Source organism: Clytia hemisphaerica, unplaced genomic scaffold, assembly GCF_902728285.1.
Source record: "Clytia hemisphaerica strain Z4C2 unplaced genomic scaffold, Clytia hemisphaerica genome assembly, whole genome shotgun sequence".
Classification (NCBI taxonomy): domain Eukaryota; kingdom Metazoa; phylum Cnidaria; class Hydrozoa; order Leptothecata; family Clytiidae; genus Clytia; species Clytia hemisphaerica.
In genome coordinates this window covers 1,444,171-1,470,293 of record NW_027103394.1, presented here as the reverse complement: position 1 = coordinate 1,470,293, position 26,123 = coordinate 1,444,171, and the positions used below count along the sequence as shown (strand labels likewise).

The 26,123-nt window shown below is 35.8% G+C and overlaps 1 protein-coding gene across 1 annotated transcript; it reads right to left on the bottom strand.

Moving 5' to 3' along the window:
* Nucleotides 1–1,518: 1,518 nt before the first annotated feature.
* LOC136824959 (uncharacterized) lies at nt 1,519–19,343 on the bottom strand. Its single transcript, XM_067080943.1, has 9 exons — nt 19,311–19,343; nt 16,999–18,812; nt 15,532–16,107; nt 13,562–13,677; nt 9,826–9,966; nt 7,899–8,019; nt 6,437–6,767; nt 2,719–3,006; nt 1,519–2,230 (listed from the first exon to the last, which is right to left on the bottom strand). Exons 1-9 carry the CDS (start codon nt 19,341–19,343, stop codon nt 1,739–1,741), a joined length of 3,912 nt encoding a protein of 1,303 aa, XP_066937044.1. The 3' UTR covers nt 1,519–1,738.
* Between the last annotated feature and the right edge of the window lie 6,780 nt (nt 19,344–26,123).

Genomic DNA, 26,123 nt, shown 5'->3' with positions numbered 1-26,123 from the left:
AGCCCGAATGGCTAGATGACGTGCTTTAAGCCCTTCCGAGCAAAAAAAAGTGAATATCACAAAAAAAATTGCTGCTATTGTTTTATTGTTAGGATTTCCTACCTAACCTCGGCACACTTTTCAACCAAAGTGTAGGGCACCCCTTAGATCAGGGCAAATTTTTGATATTATGCTCCTAATAGGGTGTAGAATTGACTCGAATCGAATCTCCTGCAGTTTTCGAGTGAATCGATTTTTAGTTAATCGATAGAACTTATCAAGGGTCCTCAAAAGTCAGAAAAATTATTCCCACAGCTGGATAGCCCTGAATTAGTAGTATCCGAAAATGGTATGGTTTGTTAACTTTCGATGTTCCGATCTTGAGATATTTCATTTTTGAGGTGGGTAAATATGCTGAAAAAATGCTGACTCAGCAAAAAATATCGATAATTTTCAATACATCTCGAGATCTAGACATCGAGAACTGACCAACCATACCATTTTTGGATACTACTAATTCCGGGCTATCCAGCCGTGAGAATGATTTTTTCTGAAAATGCTCCCAGAAAAATGCGTCATCGGAAAACGCCAAAAACGTCGATTTTTCGCCTTAAAAATCCCATTTCTTGGCACCAAAGTGGTCGAAACTTAACAAATAACCCCATTTTTTTATCTACTTTTCACGCTGAATCTGTTGGTACCCTCAGATATTTAATTTTCAGACTTCGAAAAAACCGTTAGTAAAGGGTTAGTAAGTTCTATCGATTAACTAAAAATCGATTCACACGAAAACTGCAGGAGATTCGGAGGGCAAATTTTTTTGTCAATTCTACACCCTATTAGGGGCATAATATCAAAAATTTACCCTGATCTAAGGGGTGCCCTACGAAGTGACAGAATTCACTACCTCGGCCGCTGGTCTACTAACTCATTTTCTTTAATTTCAAAATTTCTTTTCAGAAAAGTAAAAGAAAAAACGATAGAATTTTTAATAAAATACATTGGTTGGTTGTTGGTGGGCAAATGTGTATTTGATTTCATTGGTTTCATTTGGAGATTATTGAGATTATATGTGTTACCAAAGTATGCAGCTTTTCGTGTGAACCTCAAGAAAATGTTTGGAACATGGGCAGGTATGTTAAAGTTTTTTTTTCAACTGAGGATTGGGCTATTCCAGAAAAAATTTATACCCCCTATGTTGAAGAGATCTTTTTTTTTAAAGATGACCTTCCTGGATTTTTTCCAATTTTTCAGGACCCCCTGGGTTTTTTTTCTCCCATTTTTTAAACCATTTGAACATTTATTTTCCAGACCAGCCTGGACGTCACACCTCCTCATCAACATAGGGAGTACAGACTATTTCTGGAATAGCATATTGGTTTTAATAAGACATAAAACTGACAGTATTGATACAATAACTATAACTGTTTCAATCATTATCATGAAAGATTTTTTTGTAAAATGTAGATACACAATTGAACAATCAAACTTAATGAATGAGAAGAAAATGAACTTTTGCAGAGAATTCTTTTTCTCCATTTACCATTATTATTTTTCAAAATTCTAAAATGAATTAATCTACATTTTAAGGGACTTTAAAATAAATGTTATAGGTTAAGCTACCCATGACAGAGAGTGTGTCCAAAAAGTTTGTTCACTTTCTATTCACCACCATCATTATCATATCCACCTACATCTACGTTCCCTTCATCGAAGTTGTCACCACTTTGATTGGTGGTGACGTACTCATCAATTTCTTTTACTCGGACATTGCTTGTTCCAATCTCGCCTCTTCTTCACCACTGGTGTCTTGTAGCTCACATTCAGTGTTTTCACTGGTCGATGCAACAAAACTACCAGAAAACTTGATCTCAATCTCCTTCAAATGCGTCAGATCAAGCCCAGGATTCTGCTTTATAGGGATGCGCACAATCCAGTTCGAAAAGGCGGTAGGACTCATGAAAATACCGGAGAATTTGCGATGCACGTCACCGCTATCAACCGGTTGCACCGTCTCTTCAATCTCTTTTCGCAAATCTTCCACCATCTTTGCCAAATGACGCCCACCTGATGGTTTTCCACCCTCCGCCACTTCTTTCTTAGCAATCTTCGAATAATAAGAGAGCATTCTGAACCATTTTTCTCCGATGAACTTGAAGCATTTCCCGTTGAATCTGTCTTCGTTCACTCCAGTTGTTTCGATGTACATGTTGACCGTACCCGTTTTCGTCTTCACACCTTTCAATATCACCTGCAATACCAACAAAGCACATTTCAAATTTTAAAGGTTAATTAAATTTAGAGGCTCCCCCAGCGGTAACTCTGATCACAATATTAGCGAAATCAGCGAAAAACTTGGATGATGACGCATCCCTCCAACTCGCGCATCGCTGCTAAAAAATCATTGAAGTCACCATTATGTTTTGGCCTCTGATCATGCAATTACGAAGAAAAAATTTCCAAATCACGTTATCACGCAAACCGCTTGGGGGGGGGGCTTTACTTTTTAGTTATTTTTTAAACTTCATTATTGATTAGGAAGTCTTCAAAGTTGATAAAGAAAAGGTGCCTGGCTCTAGTTATTTTAATAATGGAACAAATCAGTCATTAAGTAGTTAAGGCAAGAACTTTTGGAATTAACTCAGACTTAACAAAGTGTAGTTTTTCCTCGCTCAGGCTGTAACTTTTTGTAGAAGGGCGTTAGAGGGGTGGGATGATGGTGTAAGTGGGCGTGATTACCTTCAACTCATCCACTCGAACTCTATCATGGTAAAAAAATGCTGAATCATTCGTTCCGATCTTGTATGAAAATTCATGATTCTCTATCGTTTCACCGATGATATCCTCTGTGCATTGTTTTTGGAATCGCATGCGTGAATCTTTATCAGCCACCAGACTTTCATCCAATCCTTGATCTTTAAGACACTTGGTCACTGCATTATTATAATAAGCATCGTCTCGATCTCTCTTCATTTCTGAACTCGAAACTGTGGGAATCGGTAAACGCAAGCAATTGCACCCTTCCACCTGATAAAACAAAAGTCTGTAACTCAGAAATTTCATTTCAATAAGAATAAATTGAATGGCCCATTAAGATATCATTATCTCTTCTATTGTAAGATAAAAATGTAAGCTGCAAAATAAATAAATATGCTTGGATGTCTTTCTGCAGTCATGTTGTGTTACACGCTTTTTGGACCTACCCCGGTGGAGGTCCTATAAATTAACCTGTGTTTGTTCGTCCGTTCGTTCGTCTGTTCGTCTGTTACCAACTTTTCTCAGGATTGAATCATAGGAATCTTTTGATTTTTGGTACAAAGGTGCAAAATGGTAGTGGGCAAAATGTGACGGAGCCCGATTTTCGAAAAAAAAAATTTTTTGGGCAAATTTGGGCCAAAAAACGGCTAAAAAACGGGTTTTTTGGACTTGGTGAAAAATTGGATCATTAATTTTTTCTGATTTTTTGCATGAAAGTAGGGTACCATCATAGGTAAAAGATGGCTCAAACAGATTTTTGCAAAAAAAATTTGTTGGCGCAAAAAACGCATGTTTATCTATAAGAATCACTATTATTTTTCATACATCAATGTTCTTAGTCAAGTTACTCAATTTTGTTATGGGATAGATGTTTTTTTTGGCTCATGAGGGCTTACTTTTGAAGAATGTGTGTGTTTAGACATGAAATTTTGGTTGCTGGGCGTGTTTTTATAGAAAAACTGCCCAAATTCGATATTTTTTTATAAGCACATTAATAATTACTTAGGTATTAGCTTTTCTTGAGATTGGCTCTTTCATTCTTTATGATTTTTTGCACAAAGATGAATAACTATAAACCCTCGAATGTGACGTAGCTCGATTTTCGACAAAAAAGTTTTTTGTGAAAATTTGGGCTAAAAAACGTCTAAAAAACGGGTTTTTTGGACTTTATGAAAAATTGGATCATTTGGATCATTAATTTTTTCTGACTTTTTGCTTGAAAGTAGGGTACCATCATAGGGAAAAGATGGCTGAAGTAGAATTTTGCAAAAAAAATTTGTTAGCTCAAAAAGCGCATGTTTATCTATAAGAATCACTATTATTTTTCATACATCAATGTTCTTAGTTAAATTACTCAATTTTTTTAATAAAATAGATGTTTTTTATTGCTCACGAGGGCTTACTTTTAAAGAATATGTGTGTTTAGACATGAACTTTTGGTTGCTTGGCGTGTTTTTATAGAAAAACTGGCCAAATTCAATATTTTTTTATAAGCACATTATCAATTACTTAGGTATTAGCTTTTCTCGAGATTGGCTTTTTCATTTTTTATGATTCTTTGCACAAAGATGCATAACTATAAACCAACGGATTAGAATAGGTGGATTAACTTCTCTCGTTGCTCCCAAGAGAGATCCATTGTCTTCTCATTGTTACAAGAAAAATCTGTAAATGACTCTGCGCACTCCTCGTTTAGTTTTTTCATTGTTTTTATAAGAACAATTTTCCAATTTATACAGTTTCGAAAACGAATTTGTCCTATGATTCGATCAATTTTGATGATTTTGCAAATATTTTAAATCCTGCACTTAAGTTTTAGCATCAACAAACGCTAGACCAGTTTTAATGTAAATTTTTAATCTTTTGTCAATGGCAATCTTCAGATAAGTGAAAATTAACGTATGGTCTATAACTAAGAAACTATCGATGGGTCACGAATGGGTTGCATACTGGTGAAAGAAGACTGTATTTAGAATTAGGAAAATAAATTTCAAATTATTTGGCTAATTTCTGCATTGGATAGAAAGGGCTAAAAAAGTGCATTTTCTTATTTAAAATGTACCACGTGATACGTAATGACCAATGAAAATGTTGAAAGTAATGATTTTTTACAACTTTTTTACAACTTATCAAGTTTTAATTGCTAGCAAACTCGTAAAAAAGTTTGATAACCTAACGAGGAGTGTTTTCTATGAGTTCTTAATCCACCTATTCTAATCCGTTGTATAAACCCTCGAATGTGACGGAGCTTGTTTTTTGAAAAAGAAATTTTGAGGTGAATTTCAGCTAAAAAACGGCTAAAAAAAGGGTTTTTTGATGGATCATTGTTTTTTTTGGACTTTTTGCATGAAAGTAGGTAAAAGATGGCTCAAGCAGATTTTTGTAAAAAAAGAATTTTTCAGCTCAAAAAAACCATCCTTATCTATAAGAATCACTATTAATAAGCATACATCAATGTTCTTAAAATTACTGAATTTTTTGATGAGATATGTTTTTTTTTTGCTCACCAAGTCTTCAATATGAAAGAATATTCCAAGAGCATGAAATTTTGGTTTCTAAACGTTTTTTTATAAGAAACAAACGACTAATTTTAATAGATCGTCACTATTTGTGTTCTGAATGATTGTTTAATGGTCACGCTCACGTAGATATCAATTATATATGTGTTAAATACATAACCAGTATCACTTGTTTTTTATAAGAATGGTGTAAATCCATTTCATCATGGATATTCTTAACTTTTTTCGGAAAACCATCCTAAAATATTCTTACGGCGTTCTTAGGTTAGGACCCTAATTCAGACTAGATTTCACATTTAGTACATACGTCTCAAGCATAAAATGGCATTTTTGTGAAAGGAGTGAGCCTTACTTGGGGATAATTGACAATTTATAATTAAAAATGCTCTAAAAATGGCATTCTTTGCTTGAGTAGCAAAATTTCATGATGGTGAATTCTTAGCACATTTGTAATTTTTTGGCCCTTTTCATCAAGGACTTTCTAAAGTGTATTCTTATAAAAAAGAATTTGGGCAAAAATCCCTTGGCATCCTCTGAAATGTTTTTGCAGGAATATAATGTAACATAAAAAAACAGAGAAAACAAAACCCACAACATAAAAAGAAAATACAACCACAATCAAAATCTAGATTGAACATCCACAAAAAGTTAATCGGGCGTGTTACGAAATGGGATCAATATAACGAAAAGCAGACTCATCAAAGTAAAAAGCTAATGATCTAAAACGAAGTCATAGAAGAAATATTTAAATGTTCTTAGACTTAGGCGAGGCCAATGCGAGGTCATGCTACCCAAAAAAGAGGGTCGGTCGGTCAGTGAAAAAATAAAAAATAAAATAGAATTTCACCCATAAAATCTCCTAAAAAGGCAGCAAAAGCTATCACATCTTTACAAAAATGCGAAATAGAAAAAAAAAGACACAAAAAGCTCAAACTCATGGATAAAATGAAAAATTGAACATAAAACTCTCAAAACCTTGAAAAAACTACCCAAATCTTAAAAATTTGGCAGTCTGTAAAGCAATGAAAATACAAATGTAAATGCAAATCAATTTTATTTTCATTTCGATTTTTGGAATTTCAGGGTCGGTCAGGCCCAACAACTAATCAAACTGGTCTCCCCTTTAGCGATTATATAAACATCCCTATCACAATGAATTCAAGAAGAACATGTTTTTTTACCTTTTTGATAGATATTGTGCGATCGTGAAAAGTTTGAGGCGCAGGACTCAAATCGTTCAGCTTCTGATTGGATTGATATAACATCATACCCTGCATCGTTAACACTTCCTCCAAGGTATTGGAGATGTCAATCCTAAGGTCAGCTTGGCATTTACTCAGATGGAAATAAAAATAAGAGTTGCAATATTCTTGGTTTGAACGAACCATTTCAAGTTTGATCATCAGAATATTCCATTCCAAATCTTGTTCCACTTTCATTCGTTCGTTCTTCGCCAATAATTTCTGAGACTCTTCTTCTTCAAGTTGATCTTCTTCAAGTTGATTTTCAGTTCTGGTAGAAAAAGAGGAAATGCAAAAAAAAGAAATCAATCACAGTGGAACCTCTAATTAGCGGACACCATCGGGGAAAGGGGTCCGCCTTTTAGAAACTTTTGATCTCGGAGCTCTAATTTTGAAATTAGGCCATCCCAGGGTGTCGAAAATAATAAATTGGGGTGTAAAGTACTTATCTGCAGACACTAGGCCATAGAAGAACTGGAATCAGAGCTCGAGTTAGTGACTGGCAAGAGGTTAAATCGAGGTGGTGGGTGCGAACTTGAAATACCAGTGATTTATGATTTCTTTGGCCCACCTAAATTCGTTGAATGGGTCAAGGGAAAACTGGAAATTTGTAGAAATAATTTGAATAATAAGACTAACAAGGGCTTGAAATAAAAATATCTAAAATTTTTTTTTCGACTTTGGACGTCTGTGACCCGTTTGATATTCAATGTCCGCTAATTGGAGAGCTAAAATAGGGGTTTTGGCAATTTCGTGCGATAAAATTTGTCCGCTAATCAGAGGGTCCGCTAATTGAGTGTCCGCCTTTTAGAAACTTTTTTATGAGGATTTGACTAGGAAACGGCCGGGGAAAATGAAATTGCCCGCTAATCAGAGGTGTCCGCCTTTTAGAGTGTCCGTTAATTAGAGGTTTTACTGCGCTTACGCAAATTTGTAATTAAACGGAGAAACTTTGTTTCTCAATAGAGGAAGAGGTTCGAACATCGCCCTTCTACAAACGATTTCATGGCACTTTGCAGTTCTACACGCCATGATGTCTTTTTTGCTTGGAAAGTTTTCATCGACGCAGGACGCGTTAGGTTTTTTGAAAAATAGGTCGGTCTGTTACGGTTAGCAATAACTTGTGTCTCAGGTTGTCCTAGATTTCTGGGACAAAATCCTAAAAAACACAGGCGTAGGAGTGCTCTTTTGAAAATTGAAAGATACCATTGCATTGAAGCGTTAAAAGTTTTTTGAAAAAAATAAGTTCATGTTCAAGTATCAAGTACGTCACTTTCACGCGCTCATCTTCAGCGGGAAAAGAGGTGCCATTCGAAAGTAAGGTTGTTAACTGGTCCATGCTTCAAGCTATTACTTTTACTCAAACATTAGTCTAGTAAGTATGGTAGCTCATTTTACATACTTTGAGATTTCAAGGTCGGCCATGATGATTTCCTCAGTATACAAACCCAAAGCGTCCACCGACATCGCATATTTGGTTTGTAACGCCACTCGACCGATTGATGCTTGTGTCTTCGCTTCCCCTGTGTGTATGAAAATACCGAGTTTATATTTCGGAGGATATCTAGGGCGACGGTAAGTAAAATCGATGCAAAACAAAGTCGATAGTTGATGTACGGCTCTATATCGTCTTTGCTCACCTAAACAGATGGCGTTATTTTGGTGCTTTTACCGTCGTGGAGCAAAGTGGACGGTGATTTTGGAGACATATCAACTTTGCTTTAAACCGTTTCCCTCGATTTATCTCGAATACATAAACTCACTGAAGTTATTTTTCTCACTGGATTGAGGGTGCTAATAATACTTACATATTACTTATAGTTTCAAGTGCGGTAAATCAATGGAGTAAATGCCTGTTTCCATCGATCGCGCGAGCGTGTACGCTAGGTCAAAATTCTTAAAATAGATTTGGCCGCACATTTCGCGCAATCAATGTTTCATTTCCATCAACAAAGAATTGGACCTCAAACACAATTTGTGTGTTTACTTTTTTTGTTTACTCTTAAATTTTTCTCTTTCTTGATTGGTTGAAAGATTATCAATTGAGATGTGCACTCCTGTGCGCTCAAAAACATTGAAAGTCTTTAGTGGAGAAAAGAGCACAAAAGTGTACAAGAGCGTACGATTTTACCTGCTATTCCGATGGCGTATTGGCGGCCGCCTACGCGGGCCAATTTCCCATCGGAGAGGAATGATAGTCGGCCTTTGATGTGCCGCATCCACCGGACGAAGACTTAACCGTCTGGGTGTCAGATAAGTACGAATTTTGTGTACAAGAAAATTTAATTCGTGACGTCAAATTTTGGCCTAGCATGCACGCTCGCTCGATCGATAGAAACAGGCCTTTATTGTATGTATATATGAAACTCAACGAAAATGCTTTTGAGTATGAAATTAAAAATTGAAAAAAAAAACTTAAGAGGAGGTAAGAATCGCTATAAAATGTTAGGAGCAAGTTAAAAAGAACATTTCAAGACTTTTCGGACTCTAGAACATAGAGAACTAAAGTCTATTCACGATAAGTGTGCACTCTTTATTCATTTACCTATAACTTTTGAAGGAATTCCTCAATCTTTATAAATTTGGTATCGTTGGAAAGATATTAGTGAGTGGAACAATTTGGAATAAAAAAATCTATAAAAAAATTCTAAAAATGAAGATGAAAATGAAGAAGAAAAAAATGAAGATCTTGTAGAAAGGTGCCATAACTATCATTTTCACTTGAGTGACTCCTTCATTATCGAACGTCATCACTGTGAAAAAATTTCTCAAAAATAATCATTCAGTCAAAAGATATCAAACAAAGTAATAAGCTGATTGGCGTCTAAAAACGCTGTTTTCTGCTGTTTTTTGGAGTCAATCACTTATTAACTTTGTATCATAACTTTATATTGAATAAATATTTTAGTGAAATTTCTTCACAGTGATGACCTCCTTAGATCAAAGAATCTCTCCAGTGAAAATAAAAGTTATAGCACTTCTCTACAAGATCTTCATTTTTTCTTCTTCTCTTTCATCTTCGGTTTTAGAATTTTTTTAAAGACTTTTTTACTTCAAATTGTTCCACTCACTAATATCTCTCCAACGATACCAAATTTATAAAGGACGAAGAATTCCTTCAAAAGTTATAGCTAAAAGAAAAAAGAGTGCACACTTATCGTGAACAGACTTTAGAGCATTTCATAGGAAAATGAAAAGAAATACTCAAATAATGGCAAAAATAAGAATATGCTAAGAACATTTTTAAGCTTGAAACTCAAAAAGTTAAGAACATCCCAAGGCTTCAAAAATTTTGAATGTTCTTATAAAGAAACGTGAATTGCACTAACCGGTCGTGATCAACTTCATGAGAGCTGTCCGATATGAAGTGGCTTCTGGAACGTCATCCGACAACGTCGTATCAAGCATCGCCGACACGTGTTCCTTCGCGATTTGCCATTGAAAAACGTCTATTGCACTCAACTTTTTTCCTATGTTCAAAAGAACAGCATTTCAACATTATCAATTGACATCCATCCTACAACGCTTTCCCAATATAAATGAGTCTCGAGGACTTTTCAGTCAGATGGCCAGTTCCAGAAAAAAAACATTATCTCCTGTGGGCGACAGGGTTTTTTGGACCTACCTGGAGGTCCTATAAATTAACCTTTGTCCGTCCGTCCGTTCGTTAGTTACCAGCTTTTCTCGAGATTGGCTCGTTAGTTTTTTCTGATTTTTTGCACAATGATGCAAAATGGCAATACCCAAAATGTGACGGAGCCCGATTTTCGATCGATTTTCCGGTCGCCAGGGCCGGAAATGTCCCGGAAAAAGCGGGTTTTGGGGATTTTCTCGAGATTTTATCATTAGTTTTTTCTGATTTTTTGTACATAGAGGCGCGTTAGTACTGCCGAAAAGATGTTGAAAACCGTTTTCCGAAAAAAAATTTCCGGCCTGTAGAACCGGAAATGTGAAACCTGCCAGAAATCGCCGTTTTTACGTATTTCCGTGACACTTTTTCAACTTATTTGATCGTTTCTTTACAGAAAAAGGTTCTCTATGGTGATACCAAAAACTTTGCATCGTTTAATTCAGGGGGGGGGTCAAGCCTCAGGGTACTAAAGAATAGCCTAGAGAGGGTACTTATCTAAAAAAAAATTTGACTCATACCACCCACCCAAATAAGTACCCGGGTACTTAATGACTTTTCCCTTCTAGACCCTATACCCACCCAAAAAGTACCCGGGTACTTAAGGACTTTTCTCTTCTAGACCCCATACCAACCCAAAAAGTACCCGGGTACTTAAGGACTTTTCCTTCTTAGACCCTATACCTACAAAAAATAAATTTATTACTTATTAATCTTTCTCAATTCTACACTCATCAAAATTAAACCCACCCTATAACTGTTAATTTTAATTTTCCTTTACTATTAGCCCAACTAATAAGCCAGGCGTAATTTACAGTAAAACATGAAAACAGATGAAAACAATGTAAAAGCACTTTTTCACAATCTTACAAAATCTTACAGAATCTTAGAACAGTTTTAACAAAAGATCTAGTTTCTGAAATATCTGGAAATATAAAAAGTATAAACCAGAGTAAACTAGCAAAACTAAACATAAAAATTTTTCTCTTTGTTTTTATTTCAAAATGTTCGAACACTTTGTTTTGTTATGATTCGAAAGTACTTAGTGCTCTGTTTACATTGAGAGATCAACCTTGTTCTCAAGTGATACATTGTTTCTTTTTTCTTAACTAGCTACTCGGCAATCATAATGAATGAGGACTTAGGTATTCATCAAAATGTTGTACAGTTACAGTATACAAAAGGCAAAATATTATTTCCCAAGTAAAACGCAGGAAAAGCCTCTTCAGGAGCTTTGCTTTCTTATGGGCTTCTTATTCACAAGCTTCTGATAAAAGATTCGAACGTCTAGGAAACTTTTCGAATGTTTTTGTAGTAGAAAAGAAAAAATGTAAGAGAGAGCGAGAAAATATATCAGTGAAAATAAACACACAGAAGGAGTTCATTACATCACTATTTCACGTGAAAACATAATAGAATAGAAGGAAAGGGAAACACTCAGATGGAGCTCGATCAAAACTAGTCTGGAGACCATACTCTGTTACAAAAATATTTCTATCCTGTCAAAATCCCAACAACTTCACTGAAATACAGAGTATGGAATTATTGACTCAATTCAAATCACTTCAAATCACAAAAGAAAAAACCGTTATCTTTTCAAAACAATTTAAAAGCTCGCGCCACTTCTTTAAACAATAGAGCTGTTTGACGTCATACTTTTGTTTATCAAATCATAACAATAAAATATTAGCCAATCAAATTCTGCGATTGATTCTTGCATCTTGTATAATTCCCGGCTACTATACTGTGTCTATATTTTCATATTTTTTTGAAACCACACAGACAGAGAAGTCGGGTCTCCCAGCTAGATCAAAACAAACAAAACAGGACCTTGGCTTTCACTTCAAAACTTTTCCCTAAATTTCTTTTTCTTGGCAGGTCTTTTTATGTTTTGATATTACATCAATATTATAAAACAATTTAAAACTTTCTTTTCATCGATAATATTTTTATATGGCAGAGTCATGTTTTTATCTGTTCTTCGTGTCAAATTTTATGCTAGAAGTAACTTATTTTTAACCATCCAATGATGGAATAAAAATGTCACAGGTTTTTAACAATACTTAAGTCTCAAAGCCCTTAAATTATCTTGAAAACAAAATAAAACTACTCACCAGTACTCACCAAAATTGAGTCAAGGTACTTATTTTACAAAGAAAATTCACATAAGACCCACCCAATTAGTACCCGGGTACTTGTTTGATTAAACAAACTTGGCTCCCCACCCACCCAAAAAGTACCCGGGTACTTATCAAATTTTTTTTGGAAAAACACCCACCCCACCGGCTATGCTTTAGTACCCTGAGGCTTGACCCCCCCCTGTTTAATTTCCAATAAAATCATTTGTTCAATCCGGAACTCCTTAAGAATTGCCGGAATGGCCCAAAACCGGCGTAAAACGAATGTCCTTCATTTTTTCGAGTTATACATGACACACAGATGTTCATGATTTTTTGCACAGTGATCCAAAATGGCAATTCCCAAAAAATGACGGAGTCGTATTTTCAAAAAAAGATTTATTTACTTAGGCAAATCTGGGATTTTTGGACTTTATGCAAAATTGCCTTATTAGTTTTTTCTAATTTTTTGCACAAAGATAGAGGGCTAGGTTCTCTAAAAAGTGTCTGAAGCCATTCTTCCTGAAAAAATTTTTTGGCCGTAAAAATCGGATTTTCGTATTTGGGGAAATTCCCTTTTGCCATTTTCAGGGAAAATAAGCATTTCTTGCGATTGGCTTAATTTTTTTTTGATTTTTTTGCACAATGATGTAAAATGGCAATGCCTAAAATATGACGGAGCCCAATTTTCGAAAGAAACTTTTTTTGGGGCAAATTTGGGCCATTGTAAATATTAAATTATTATTTTTACTCCTCTCTCAACCCATTCTTCCATCAACAATCGATGATGACATATTTAGACTAATGCATTGATTGCATTAGTTCTATAACCTCTGACTGATTGTTGTTTATTTTTCCCTATGAAACTAAATCATCCAGTATCCAGAAATCTTTGAAAATTTCTTCATTTACAGACTATACTCTAGATTTTCTTATTATAATTGCCTTTCTTTCCTATTTTCATCTGATTATTTTCATCAGGTAGGTCCATTCAGCATGTTGCTTGTTGGATTTTTTTTCACTTGGAAATCCTGAGAAATTTGAAAAAGGTTTTGGAAAATCCAGGATTTTTCCTCATTATTTAGTCATTTGTTTCGGAAAATCCATAAAATTTTCTCTATTTTCTTGCCAAGTATTGGAAAATCCAAGATTTTCCCATGCCATAAAAAACCTTGAATGTTACGGAAATCCTGAAGTTTTTCAAAAGTAAATGGTTACGGAAAATCCATGTCATCCACAGGGGGTAACGGACTATAACTTGAACCGCTCAATCAATACGTATCTGAAACGCGACTTTCGGATTGGAAGAAAATAGATTACCTTCTTCAGCCAAGTCATTGGTCATTTCGGGTGCGATTTCTTTCAGGGTTTCTTTGACTGTTGCCAGCTTCTTCCCTTCGATTTCAATGTCCTTCAGTGTATTATCAGGATCAAATCTAAATAAAAGTACCATGCGTTTACAATGCTTTTGTGTCAATGGGCTCTTCCAGAAAATGTCCGTACATGGGGGTGGAGGATATATTGTGAGGGGGTAGCGAAAAATTATCAAAATTTGCCTTGTCCGGGGGTAATTTGGGTTGTCCGGGTGGTCAACTGATGCTAGTCCGGGGTAAAACCCGTTGCCCGGGGGACCAAAAGTTTTTTTTCCGGGAGGTAAATCATTGAAAATTGTTATATCCTCAACCCCCATATACAAAAACTTTTCTGGAAAAGCCCAATTTTTAAATATAAGTTATTTACAAAAACGCGATACACCTTTTCGACCGTAGCCGCCAATACGCGGGTTTCGAATTAAATCTGGCGCGAGAGAAAAAATCAAGTAAATAAAAGGAGCGATAAGGGGAAATGCCTTATAAAAGGTTGATAGATTTCCTTTCTTCTCTTTTGAAAGCCAGGTGTTCATTCAAAAGATGTTTTTCTATTTTAAATTCAATAAAAGAAATATGATTAAACGATTGACTTTTTATTTTAATGTTTTTTTGTTTTCATAATGACCCATAAAGTCTGTCAAAATGGAAAAATGAGCTAAAATTGCTTGATACACGGCCAATTTTCGTTCTGTTTACTTGATATTTTTCGTGCAAATTTACATGGGATCAAAGCTAAAGCTAAGCAAAAATTTAATTCGAAACCCGTGTATTCGCTTTGAAACCGAAATTATTTGGAATTTTACAATCGCGAAAATAAAAATTCGCGAAATCAAAGAAAGAAATCAAATTATTATATTACGAGTTCAACTTTTCATTTTGATTATAAACTCTAGTATTCTCCTAAAAGTACTTTTTTTGAAGTTTTTTGAAAGCTTTTGAGTGACTTTGTCTACCTTTGTTCGATTAAAAAACACACATCTCTTTTCTAGTTACAATTTATATGGTCGTGAAATTAAATAAAGAAGGCCATTTTCGCGAAATTTAATCCACGCGAAAATTTTAAAGACCCTTGATTCGCGAAATTTAACCCTATTAGCCCCAGGGGGGTAGAATCTACCACGCTGGAGTTCTTTTGTGAATATCTTTGAGAAAAATTTTTTAAACGACTTGAAACGTTCTGACTTTTAACAAAATCTTATTAAGAGTACTTGTGCAAAATTTTAGGGTCATAGATTGTTCAGATCAGGTTTTATGACTTTATTGTGAAAAATCACATAAAACCCAGCTAAAATCGCCTAAAACTCAAAATTTAAAAGTGCTGATAACTTCTGAACTATTTATTCAATCATTTTCAAATTTTGACACGAGATAGGCATTGACAATATAAATTTTAAAAATTGAAAAAAAAAATTGAAATGACATCATCATTTATGACGTCATCAAATTTTGAAAATTTTACTAATCTTCAGCATATATTTAAAAAAAAAATCTTTATGGAAATTTCAAAACCAGCAATTATGTTAAAGAACAACCTTTTATTTTTCTGAATCTTCAAACAGAATCTAAATATCTTTATTGGTTCGACTGTAATAGACATTTTTGTAAACCATATATTTGGGCTTTTTTCCGACAGGTGGAAATTTTGTGATGACGTCATCGGTCTTTGAATGACGTCAGCAATTTTTTTTTCTTTCTGGAAATTTTTGTCATGATGGAGAACATCTGTACCAAATTTCATGACCATAGCTCTTCTAGATCAAAAATTATCGAGGGTGGTAGATTCTACCCCCCCCCCTGGGGATACCAAAGTAAAAAAAGCTTGGGGCCAATAGGGTTAATCCACGCGAAATCTTTAAATTCTCGTCTCGCGAAAATCAGTACACGCGAAAATTTATCCACTTAAGATAGTAAGAAGCTTACCCCATCTGGACAGTATGTCTGGCCTTCAAGAAGCTTGCCACGTTTGACGTCATGTCTGCGACAGATGTTACAAATTTTCCACCAAGTTTGATGGAGTCCACCTGTAATTTCAGCTTGTCTTGTTGCTTGCTCCCAAGCCCCTTTATTGTAGAAGATTCCAGGGCTGCTTTCACTATGCTTTTCTGTGACAGAATAAACTTGGCTACTCGCGCGTACTTCCCTTTGTAGGCGGACTGTGTCATTTTAAACATTCCACCAATTTGTTTCCCTCTTTTCATCAGTGCTGCCAACTTACGAAATATGGTTATTATCTTTGATAGCACACTTTTCAACTGCGTGGCTGCTTTTAACGCCCTGAGGGCGCCCATTGGGTTAAAATTTCCCGAAAAGACACCCATTACCATATTAAAGCCCTCTACTGCCGCCTCTGCGATGGCTAATCCCATGGCTAGCTTGACGCCTGCTTGAAATGTTTCTGTCTCTTTCTCAACTTCTGTTTTGAAACTTTTGAATTTTTCACTCAAATGTTTGATGAGTTCTCCAGATTTATCGATCTCCTCTTGTAGTTCTTCCAGTCTAAAGAGAAGTAAACCGTTCACATAATAGTAACCATTCTCAGTGCGAGAATATAGCGGGTTTATTATGCACATGTTTTTATAAGCGTTCAAAAATCCAAAAAAAGGTCGAAAATGCTTAAGTTGAGGGCTTGGCAAGGCGGAAAAATGCTTATTACAACGCTTATATCCCAAGTTAAATTTTAGGGAAATTTAGAAAAATCTGTAAAATCGAGGACGGTAAAAGTGCTGATTTACCTTCGTCCTCAGTTGGTCATGATCTAGACGATGCAGAAGCCAACCGTCTCCGTCGCAGAAAACATAAATACAGAGACTTGTGTCATGAAGACGACGCATGTTTCGCAATAAGGGGTCCTAAAACTCGACTTATAAAAAAACTAGCAGTGCTTGTCAGATAATATTTCTGCAACATCTTAGAAAGCTTTCAAACAATAATTCCTTCATTTTCGCTTTCAAAACATTCCGAAAAAAACGAAACAGAATTTTCGTGTTAACATAAATCTCTCGTTATCTATACTTAAATGGGATAAATTTTCGCGGGTATTAAATTTCGCGGTTGGGCTTATCTACGAAATTCTAAGATTTCACGAAGACTTGATTTCGCAGATAGCAGTATAGGGAGACAATATTTTCACGATTTTCTGCCTTTCTAAGTCAAATTATGCATGTTGGTTGTCGAAACATGAATTGATAGCGATTCTTTGATGGCAGTAAGTATTTTAAAAGTAGTTATTTGACATTTTTCGAGTTTTTCTCAAAAATATTTCGCGAATAAGGATTTTCCAAATTTTCATTTAAACTTATTTTCGACTTAAAATCCGCGAAATTTAATTAATCCCCGCGAAAATTTATCCCATTAAAGTAAATCAACTTTTATTGGATATCCTCTTACCTTCTTTGTTCGATATTTGCCAGAGAGGTAGATTTGGCTTTGGCTGCTTGTAGAATTGCAATCTTCGAGTCAGCTATGGCATCTCTGGTTTCTGTAAGGCTACTTTGAACAAGTGATGTAATCTCATTCACGCTTGACACTGTTTTCAGATGCTCTTTCCGACGTAACAAGTCGCGGCCAGCATCTCCAAGGATCTGCATGTTTTCGGAATGCACTTGTAAAGACAGTAAAGGTAGTTGAGCCACTTCTGAAAATGCATTCTCTCGCCACTGCAAATACCATTGAAGATAGCTGAATGAGTGTTTGGTTCTTGAGATTTCTAGATCAGAAAATTGTTGGTGTAGTTCTTCTCCATGTTTGGACGCTGATCGATGCATTCTCTCAATTACGGTGAACCAACGGTCTAATTTCTCATCTTCTGCCATCAACTGCTTCGGTGAACGATCGCTGGCTTCCGTTATCTTGACTATAAAGCATGTCGTCAGAGCCCGTAAAAAGATTGGGTCAGGAACCCGAACATTCCCGACATGGAAGAAAGGGGCGAATTTCCTTTTGTTTTCCGGGTACTTTGATTTTATGTAGTGCCCATTTCCGAAGGCTATATTGGTCATGCCGACTTCAACATAAAAGAATTCGTACGTTTTATCATCAATCAACTTCCTATCATTATATGATGTATCAACATCAAGACTATACACAAACACTCTGATTTCATTCACTCGTTTGTAATTCACATCACCTTTTGCTAGCTTAATCACCTCTGACAACTTCATGTGGAAACCACGTACAATCATCTTTTTCAGTGACAGGATGGTTTCCACTTTCATATTCTTCAATAAAGTATTGGCGTAATGACAGCTCATGAATTGGAACTTTTCAAAGTTCTTCTGCATATAAACGAAGTAAATCATTATTGGATACAAAGGAGTCGGGATATCTGCCACATATTCCACCTCCATCTTAATTAGCTGCTTTCCAACAGCCTCCGTTATATCATCGTCAGCGGAGATCTTAAATTTACCCTTGACGTATGGTAACTTGAAATCCCCTAAGGTCAAGCCTGCCATTGACATAGAAAATAGACTGATTTCAACGTTCCCGAACTCTGTTCGATCAAAAATCGGGTGAATTTCTCTTCCATTGTTTGCCTGAGTGTTTTTCTTGGCTGCTTTAGTTTGTTGAACCTTAATTGCAGGTGTGACATGTCTCATGTTTTGTCTCTTGAATCCGAAACCATCACCATTGGAAGTGGTTTTTGCTTCTTCATTGTAATGATCCACAAGACTAACACTCAACAATCTCAAATCATGTATTTGCTTGGGCAGGCTCCATTTGCCAATTAATTTGAAAGGATACTTTACATCACCATTTGGTGGAAACCGAATTTCCATTTCTTTCAACCCTTCCGAATGAGTGAGACATTGATTACTACCAAACGCACAATACATGTGAACCTTTCCGCTTTGATGCAAGTCAATCTTCAGCCTCCGTAACAATGGGAAGTCAGTTAAAGTGATACTGATCTCATCCGCGTCAACATGACGCACTGGCCGAACGAATAACACACGGAGGTTTGGAAACAAGTGAAGAAAGGGGTTGTACTCATCACCCAACCAGTTCCAGCCCCAGATCTCTAAGCGGGTCAACAACTCAAGATCTTTGACAAATTCAGCATCGACGCATTGGTGCTGATTATCGTACAGAAGACATTTTCGGATATATGAGTTTCCGGTGTAAAGGTCTTTTTCTCTGTTTAGGTATAGCTTAAACACTTCGAACGTTCGCCGCTGATTTTCCGAATCCGTTATGCCAACCTGCCAAGAAAGTATTATATGAATTGCAATGAACTTATATCACTTCACCCCAGGAATGTATACCTTAACCCTTTTTGCGTCTTAGTTACTGTCCCCTACTCTGTACCAGAGTGCGTATCTCACGTTTATCGGTTCGTAGTACTCTGCGAAGAAGTATGATTTGTAAATAGCAAAACTTCTCTTGTTGTCTCCCCTCTCTCACCCACACTCCATCGGAGCGGTCGGATTGAAAAATCTCAAATGAGAAAAAGACAATAACAACAGACCCTCTACGGTAATGAATTTTGCTGTGTATACTGGGTCTGTGTACAGACAACTGTCCCCCGAAATCTAGAAAACACAAGCTAGCTTTTTGTGACGTCATAATACGAGAATTTTGACGCCTTCAACGAGCTAAATATTTTTACCATTTTTAACTCTCCCTACAGTAATAGGTAAACTTGCCCTTCTTGTCAAGGTACCGCACCTGATTTCAGACTTCGGTCTTCAGCTTATCACTTCCTTTTGTGTCTTGTACATTCCTTTTGTCATTTATTCTTTGTACTAGTGTTATTTTTCAATTGTTATTTTGTGATTTTTATATCTTTCTTCCGCAATGTATGTTGGGTATTATGGTTAGTGGCTAGCTATTATTTTATTTAGTGCATGAGACCTCAACCTTATAGACCTCGAAGATAAAAAAGAAAAAATTGACGGGGAGTTGTTAAATGCTGAGATCTTGGAATCAATAAATGTTGCAAGAATTGCAAAGGATTCTCTCGTTTAAAAGTCGAAAAAGCTTATTATAAGAAACACTAGCCGGTACCCGGCGTCGCACGCCGGTTTAGCTGTTTGCTGAACGCATTTAAAGTCCTTTGAGATGTTGGGAAGATGGCTTAAACACGATGAAATCAAAATTAAAGGGAAGAATTCTCTTCAAAGTTTGACTCTATCCCTCCCGGGTGACGCATCTTTTAACCATATTTGAAAAAGATTTTTGTGGCGAAAATAATCAGAAAACAGAAAGGGCGTCATTCCCAAATTACACCATACCGGCGACCAGCGACGTCCGAGACGGCTCTGCAATTAGATTTTTTTTCTCGCTTCGCTCGCGTTATATTTGCCGTAGTTCTTGATGTTTAGGAAAACTTTGATGTCAAGATAAGCGGAGTGAAATAATAGACATGACACCCTATTCTTCGAAAAGAGGCAGCCCGGGGGAGGGGATACTTAGGCAAGAGAAGGGTATAGGTATGTGCCGGCCTTAAGTGTGCCTTTTTGAAACATGGCAGTTTGAAAAATCGGAAAATAAAACTTCAGTCCCACTAAGAATCTTTTTGCCCCCAGAAAGATAGAAATTTGGTCAAATTAGTTCCAAAAAGTGAATTAAAATTCACACAATTTCCCTTGTTTCTTCTCCTCTTTATTCTGCTAAGGGTCCGAGGGGCAGGGCCAAAAGTCAGCTCGCAACCATAGTCCCCCGGAAGGCAGCTAGGACACGCAGACAAAAAAGCGTGATAGATAGCGCAATGTTATATTGTTTTTTTATAAAATAACTTCGTCATAACTTTAATAATCTTTCAAATTCAACAATGACTTAGATTTACAGCAAAATAATTATCGACATACATGTTTAAAGGTCCGTTTTTACGAAGAAAGAATTCTAGTTTTTACCGCCTTTTTACCGCCTTTTACCGCCTACCGCATTTTTAATGTTGCTGTTGTTCTAACAAACTTGTTATGTGATTCTTGTGTTTTATTTTATATTTGTTCTTTTCTTTAACAGATTCTGTTTAAAAAATTTCTTTTGTTTTGAAAAGAATTCGAATGTCTCAAATCAAATAAGGTCGTTAATTACATTCGAAAACATAAAACAAAAGAAAAGAAAGAAAAAAAAGAAAAAGTCTAATCTATCAATCAAAACAAAGTCTTTGGGCTTTCGATTTCACCTGTGATTGGTTGATATTGGTATCCATACATCACTTGAAATCCGCAAACATATTTGTTCTAATGGTTTTACTCATTAACTGCATTCATCTTACACATCAACAACACCGTTTGCACATTTCTAATATTTTCCTCAGCTCATTCGTTTTTGAAATCGTAAAACTTTTTGTTCACTGCACGCATTCTTTGTTTATGCTTCCTTAATAAAATCTTTTGTTTTAAGGGAAGCCTCTACCCTACCCTTAAGACAATAGAGCTTACGACTCTTAATTAAGGAAGATCGATTAAGAATTACAATACTACGCGTTCGACTCTTTGTTAAATGCACGTTCTGTATTGTAGTCAACAAAAGATTCTCCTAACTACATTTTTATTAAGGAAGGTCTTTATAAAACGGCGCGAATATCGTTAAACAAATTTGTGGAGCAAGAACAAAATAAAAGTCATCTTTTAAAAGAACAAAACATTGCTTTCGAAAACGAAAGTGACCAGAAGTGACACACAAAAAACAAACCAACAAACAAACACACATACAGACTACGGCTATTAATATATAGACTAGCCGGTACCCGGCGTCGCACGCCGGTTAAGCTGTAGCTGAACGCACTAAAAGTCCTTTGGATGTTGAAGCTGGCTTAAGAAAACGATCAAATGAATAAAAAAATATCTTCAAAGTTTGACTCTAACCCTCGAACCCTCCCCCGCCCGGAGATCTTTTTCTCGCTTCGCTCGCATTAAATGCGCCGTCCAGTTTTCGACAATTTGAGAAAATGTCATGGTAAAGAGGAGTGAAATGTAGAAATGACAATTCTTCAGGAAAAAGCGGGAAAGCCACAAAGAATAGTGCAACTTTGTTTTTATCAGATTTAAAAAGATAACTAAGTCAATTCTAAATTGTTTTTGCCCCCGCAGGAGCGCAGCGACGAGGAGGCACTCATAGCTTCACGCATAGATATTGGACTGGAATCTCGAATCTTGCGTTTTTGTGTTTGTTTGTTTGTAATTTGATTTCCAGCCAATTCAGTGTTCCGCAAAAATATGGCGGTAAATTATACAGCGGTAAATGTTATACACATTTTCATATTACGTTTTATGCTATTACTATTATTATATATTACATTTCATTCAATTTGATTTAGCATTGAACAGCTGAAGCGAGTGTTATAAATGCATATTATAGAAAAAGTATATAATTACACCATAACACTTTGCAAATCAAAACAAACAAAATGGCAGACTGGTTATGATGATGAGCTGATTCTTTGACTGGAAAAAGTGTTTTGTATGTCTAATTTTGTTTCTTGTCTTTAAAACTGAATAAATACTGTAATTTAGTCAGAAGTTCATTTCAGCAATGATTCAATTCTTTTTCCGGAATCTTTAAAGAAATTTGCTCAAGTTTTCAAATGTACATTTGTTGATATTTTTGTTCTCTTTGTATGTTATTTTATAATAACTACTTTTATTGTTTATGGAGCTTTTTGAGCTTTAAAGACCATTATATGGTCGTAACTCGGGAATGTCTTTCTTAAATTGGTAAAACAAGATACCGGCAAAGTACAAAAAAGTAGAATGTATGCATATGAATCAAAAATTGAATGTGAATCAATGTAAACAAACTTTTTTTTTGGTCTTCAAAATAGATTTACCTCACTTAGAGTGTTTTCACTGTTTGTTCAGTGTGGTAAATCTATTTGGAAAACCTGAAAAAGTTTGTATAGGCGCACATTCAACTTTTTCAGTTGTGATAGCCTACGTAATAACTTGCACTCCAGTAGTTTGGTGAAATAGCTCCAATTCTGGCTTTCCAAGTTAGGAGGGACCTTCCCAAAGGTTAGACTAGGCACACAGACAGTCATACAGAAACACCATATGCCATAAAGTGAAAGTATATAGCTATAAACTCAAAAAGTCTAGCTTCCTGAAGGCACGTCTCTTCATTGTCTGCGCTGCGATCATCTTAATGGATTCAATCCTTTCAGCTTGGAGAAAAGATTGCATCATGAAAAAGTACTATGCACTTTTAAAAAAATTAGGCACATTTCAACTTTTCTCAACTGTACGTCTGAATGGACCACAACGGCATTCCTTTATTGGTCAGCCTAAGCTGAGCATTCAAATAGGTAAAATTTTCTTCCATCATCCGCATCATAAGACGGCAAAAAAAAATTCGATTTTCCGATCTCACTTTGATTTCTAAACTTTCTTCCGATCGGGTTAACTTTTTGGGTACTTTTAGCGTGCGTTGTTTTTACAGATCATAATGTGGTGTTTCAAGATGGTGGCTCAAGCGATAAGTCAGATGTGATAAGTCAGTGTTGTACCAAAGTATTTCCAGTGTAAATCTGTTGCAAGCTTCAATTTCTGTCATTTATTTTTTTAACTCGGCAAATCGATCACATGATTTTCATCAAGGGGATTCTTTTTCTACATCTTCTGAAGGTTTAAAGCCGTTTGCTCAAGTTTTTGTTTATGTTGAATTTTCTGATACTTTTTATTGCTGCTTTTTATTAGTTTTTGCAATAAAAACATATTTTTCTTCTTTGCCTCTAGGTGGGATTGATGGTGTTATAATGTTATTGGAATTTGATAAAGTTTACAAAAGTACAGCTACTGTCTAAATTTGATTAAGCCTGGATGCAATCGTGCTTTTTTGGACTTATAAGACGAATCGCAAAAAATTGTTTGGTTCCCGTCATTTCTACTTTAAAAAGTGGGGGTTATTCGGTCGGTCGGTCGGTCGAAAATATTTTTCTTTTAAGAAGCAGCTACATCTTGTTGAAAGGGAATCCTTGTGGACTGATCCGAATTAAGAAATTGAGAAGCCGTGGATAAACTGGTTTTCGGTTTACTCTCCATTAGCATGCGGCTCGCTACTTCGATTTGAAAACTTGTAAACACAGAGCGTGCAGAGGTCGACAGTGGAAAAGCTTTCCGACTCTCCAACTCTACCTGCTGACCGTAAATCAGGGTCGTTCAGAAGACAGGAACCAAATGATGACATCATATCTCCTATTATTGGACTTGCAAAATTATGACAAATGGTCTTTGAAATTTGATCAATTATATTAATATTAATGTATACAGTTCTTGTTGAAATTGATCTAACCATTTTTCACACAGTTCCGGACGCAGATTGTTTTTTTCTAATCTTTTCTAACCTAGTGGCGCACGTTTTGACTGAATGATGGAATGGAATGAATGGCGATAACAGTTTATACATATCTCTTATCAGACTTGCAGAAAGCGGACTGCAGATAGTTATGAAAAATGGTTTCTAGAATTTAATGAATTATACCGTCAAGTTACACAACATGCACACTCTCGTCACAACTTGCACAGTCATAACAAACAGATCCATCTGGTCTTGATTTAACATTGTTTTAAAGTTTAAAAAACACTGCCAGTGCTTGGCACAGAAGAGAGGACTCCCAGTTGAAATTAATTGCTACTCCGCTGCCCTGTTGAATTTATTTATTATGGTCGTGTGTTTATTATTCCGCCAAGGCGGTAAAGCGATCGCCCAAATTCATAGACCAATCAAAAGGGAGTTTAAAGCAAAATGGGGGAAAAATGAGCTTCCCTGCATAGTTATAAATTTTAAGTTTTGCTTTCGATTATCATTTGCGACCAGCAAAGTCTTCAAGATGGTTGTGTGCATGTTGTGTAACTTGACGGTACTAAACTACAAAATTTATTTACGAAGACTGGATGTAAATTATGTTTTTCTGACCTTGCCAAATTTTGGCTTTGACTGAATAGCAGTCAGTTTTTACGTACCTCATTGGTACCTCATTGGTTGCAGACAACTGACAAATGGTTTCTGTAATTTGACCAAGTCTACCAAAATACAGTTCCTGTTGAAATGTTATAAATATGAACTACGTTTTGCAAAGATTTTGATGCAAATTGTGTTTTTCTGGAGTTTGCGCTTTGTGACTTAAAGTTTGTAGCTTGTTAGTTTAGTGTGTTATTGGAGTTTTATCAAGTAAAACAAAAAGTACAGTTTCTATGTATATTTGATGGATATCTTTATTTTGGTTCTGACGTTTTGGCAATTTTCTTATTTATTTCTAGTATAACACTTTGGTCAGATATTTTTCTCAAGTATATTGCAGTTCTCTGAATTATTCTGAATTGAAAGATTTTGTTTATGCTTTATAGAATGCAATTCTTTACAATATTTAGTCGCATTATGTAAGGAATCATTTGGGCCTACCCCGGTGGAGGTACTACAAATTAACCGTTGTTCGTTCGTTCGTTCGTTCGTTCGTTCGTTCGTTCGTTCGTTCGTTCGTTCGTTCGTTCGTTCGTTCGTTCGTTCGTTCGTTCGTTCGTTCGTTCGTTCGTTCGTTTCGTTCGTTCGTTCGTTCGTTCGTTCGTTCGTCGTTCGTTCGTTCGTTCGTTCGTTCGTTCGTTTTCGTTCGTTCGTTCGTTCGTTCGTTCGTTCGTTCGTTCGTTCGTTAGTTACCAGCTTTTCTTGAGATTGGCTCATTAGTTTTTTCTGATTTTTTGCACAAAGATGCATAACTATAAACCCTCGAATGTGACGGAGCCCGATTTTCGGCAAAAAAATTTTTTGGCCAAATTTGAGCCAAAAAACGGCTAAAAAACGGGTTTTTTGGACTTTGTGAAAAATTGTATCATTAATTTTTTCTGATTTTTTGTATGAAAGTAGGGTACCTTAAAGGAAGAAATTTTGGCGAGAATTTAATTTGGCGGATTGCCGAAAAAGTTTTTTCAGAGGGAATTTAATTTGGCGGATAGACGAAAAAACTAAATTTGGCGGGAATTTAATTTGGCGGTCGCTTAAAAATTTAACCTTAAAAAGATGGCGTCAAAACAGCGAAAAAATAGCAAAAAAACCTTAAAAGAGATCATATTTTCAAAATGTTTAATTTGGTGGGAATTTAATTTGGCGGATGGCGGAAAAAAGAAATTTTGGCGGGGAATTAATTTGGCGGATTTCAGTCAAATCCGCCAAATTTTCTTTCCGCCAAAATTTCTTCCTTTAAGGTACCATCATAGGTAAAAGATGGCTCAAGCAGATTTTTGCAAAAAAAAATTTTTGGTTCAAAAAACGCATGTTTATCTATAAGAATCACTATTAATAAGCATATATCAATGTTCTTAGTCAAATTACTCATTTTTTAATAGATTGTTTTTTTTTTTGCTCACGAGGGCTTACTTTTGAAGAATATGTGTGTTTAGACATATAATTTTGGCTGCTTGGCGTGTTTTTATAGAAAAACTGGCCAAATTCGGTATTTTTTTATAAGCACATTATCAATTACTTAGGTATTAGCTTTTCTCGAGGTTGGCGCTTTCATTCTTTATGATTTTTTGCACAAAGATGCATAACTATAAACCCTCGAATGTGATGGA

Bases quoted from the DNA above. Each gene is read 5' to 3' on its own strand.
- LOC136824959 (XM_067080943.1), bottom strand. From the start codon at position 19,343: ATGACAAAAGGAATGTACAAGACACAAAAGGAA. The intron at 9,967-13,561 runs GTAATCTATTTT...TTTTGAACATAG, and splicing joins CAATGACTTGGCTGAAGAAG to GAAAAAAGTTGAGTGCAATA. The intron at 6,768-7,898 runs GTATGTAAAATG...TTTTTCTACCAG, and splicing joins GCCGACCTTGAAATCTCAAA to AACTGAAAATCAACTTGAAG.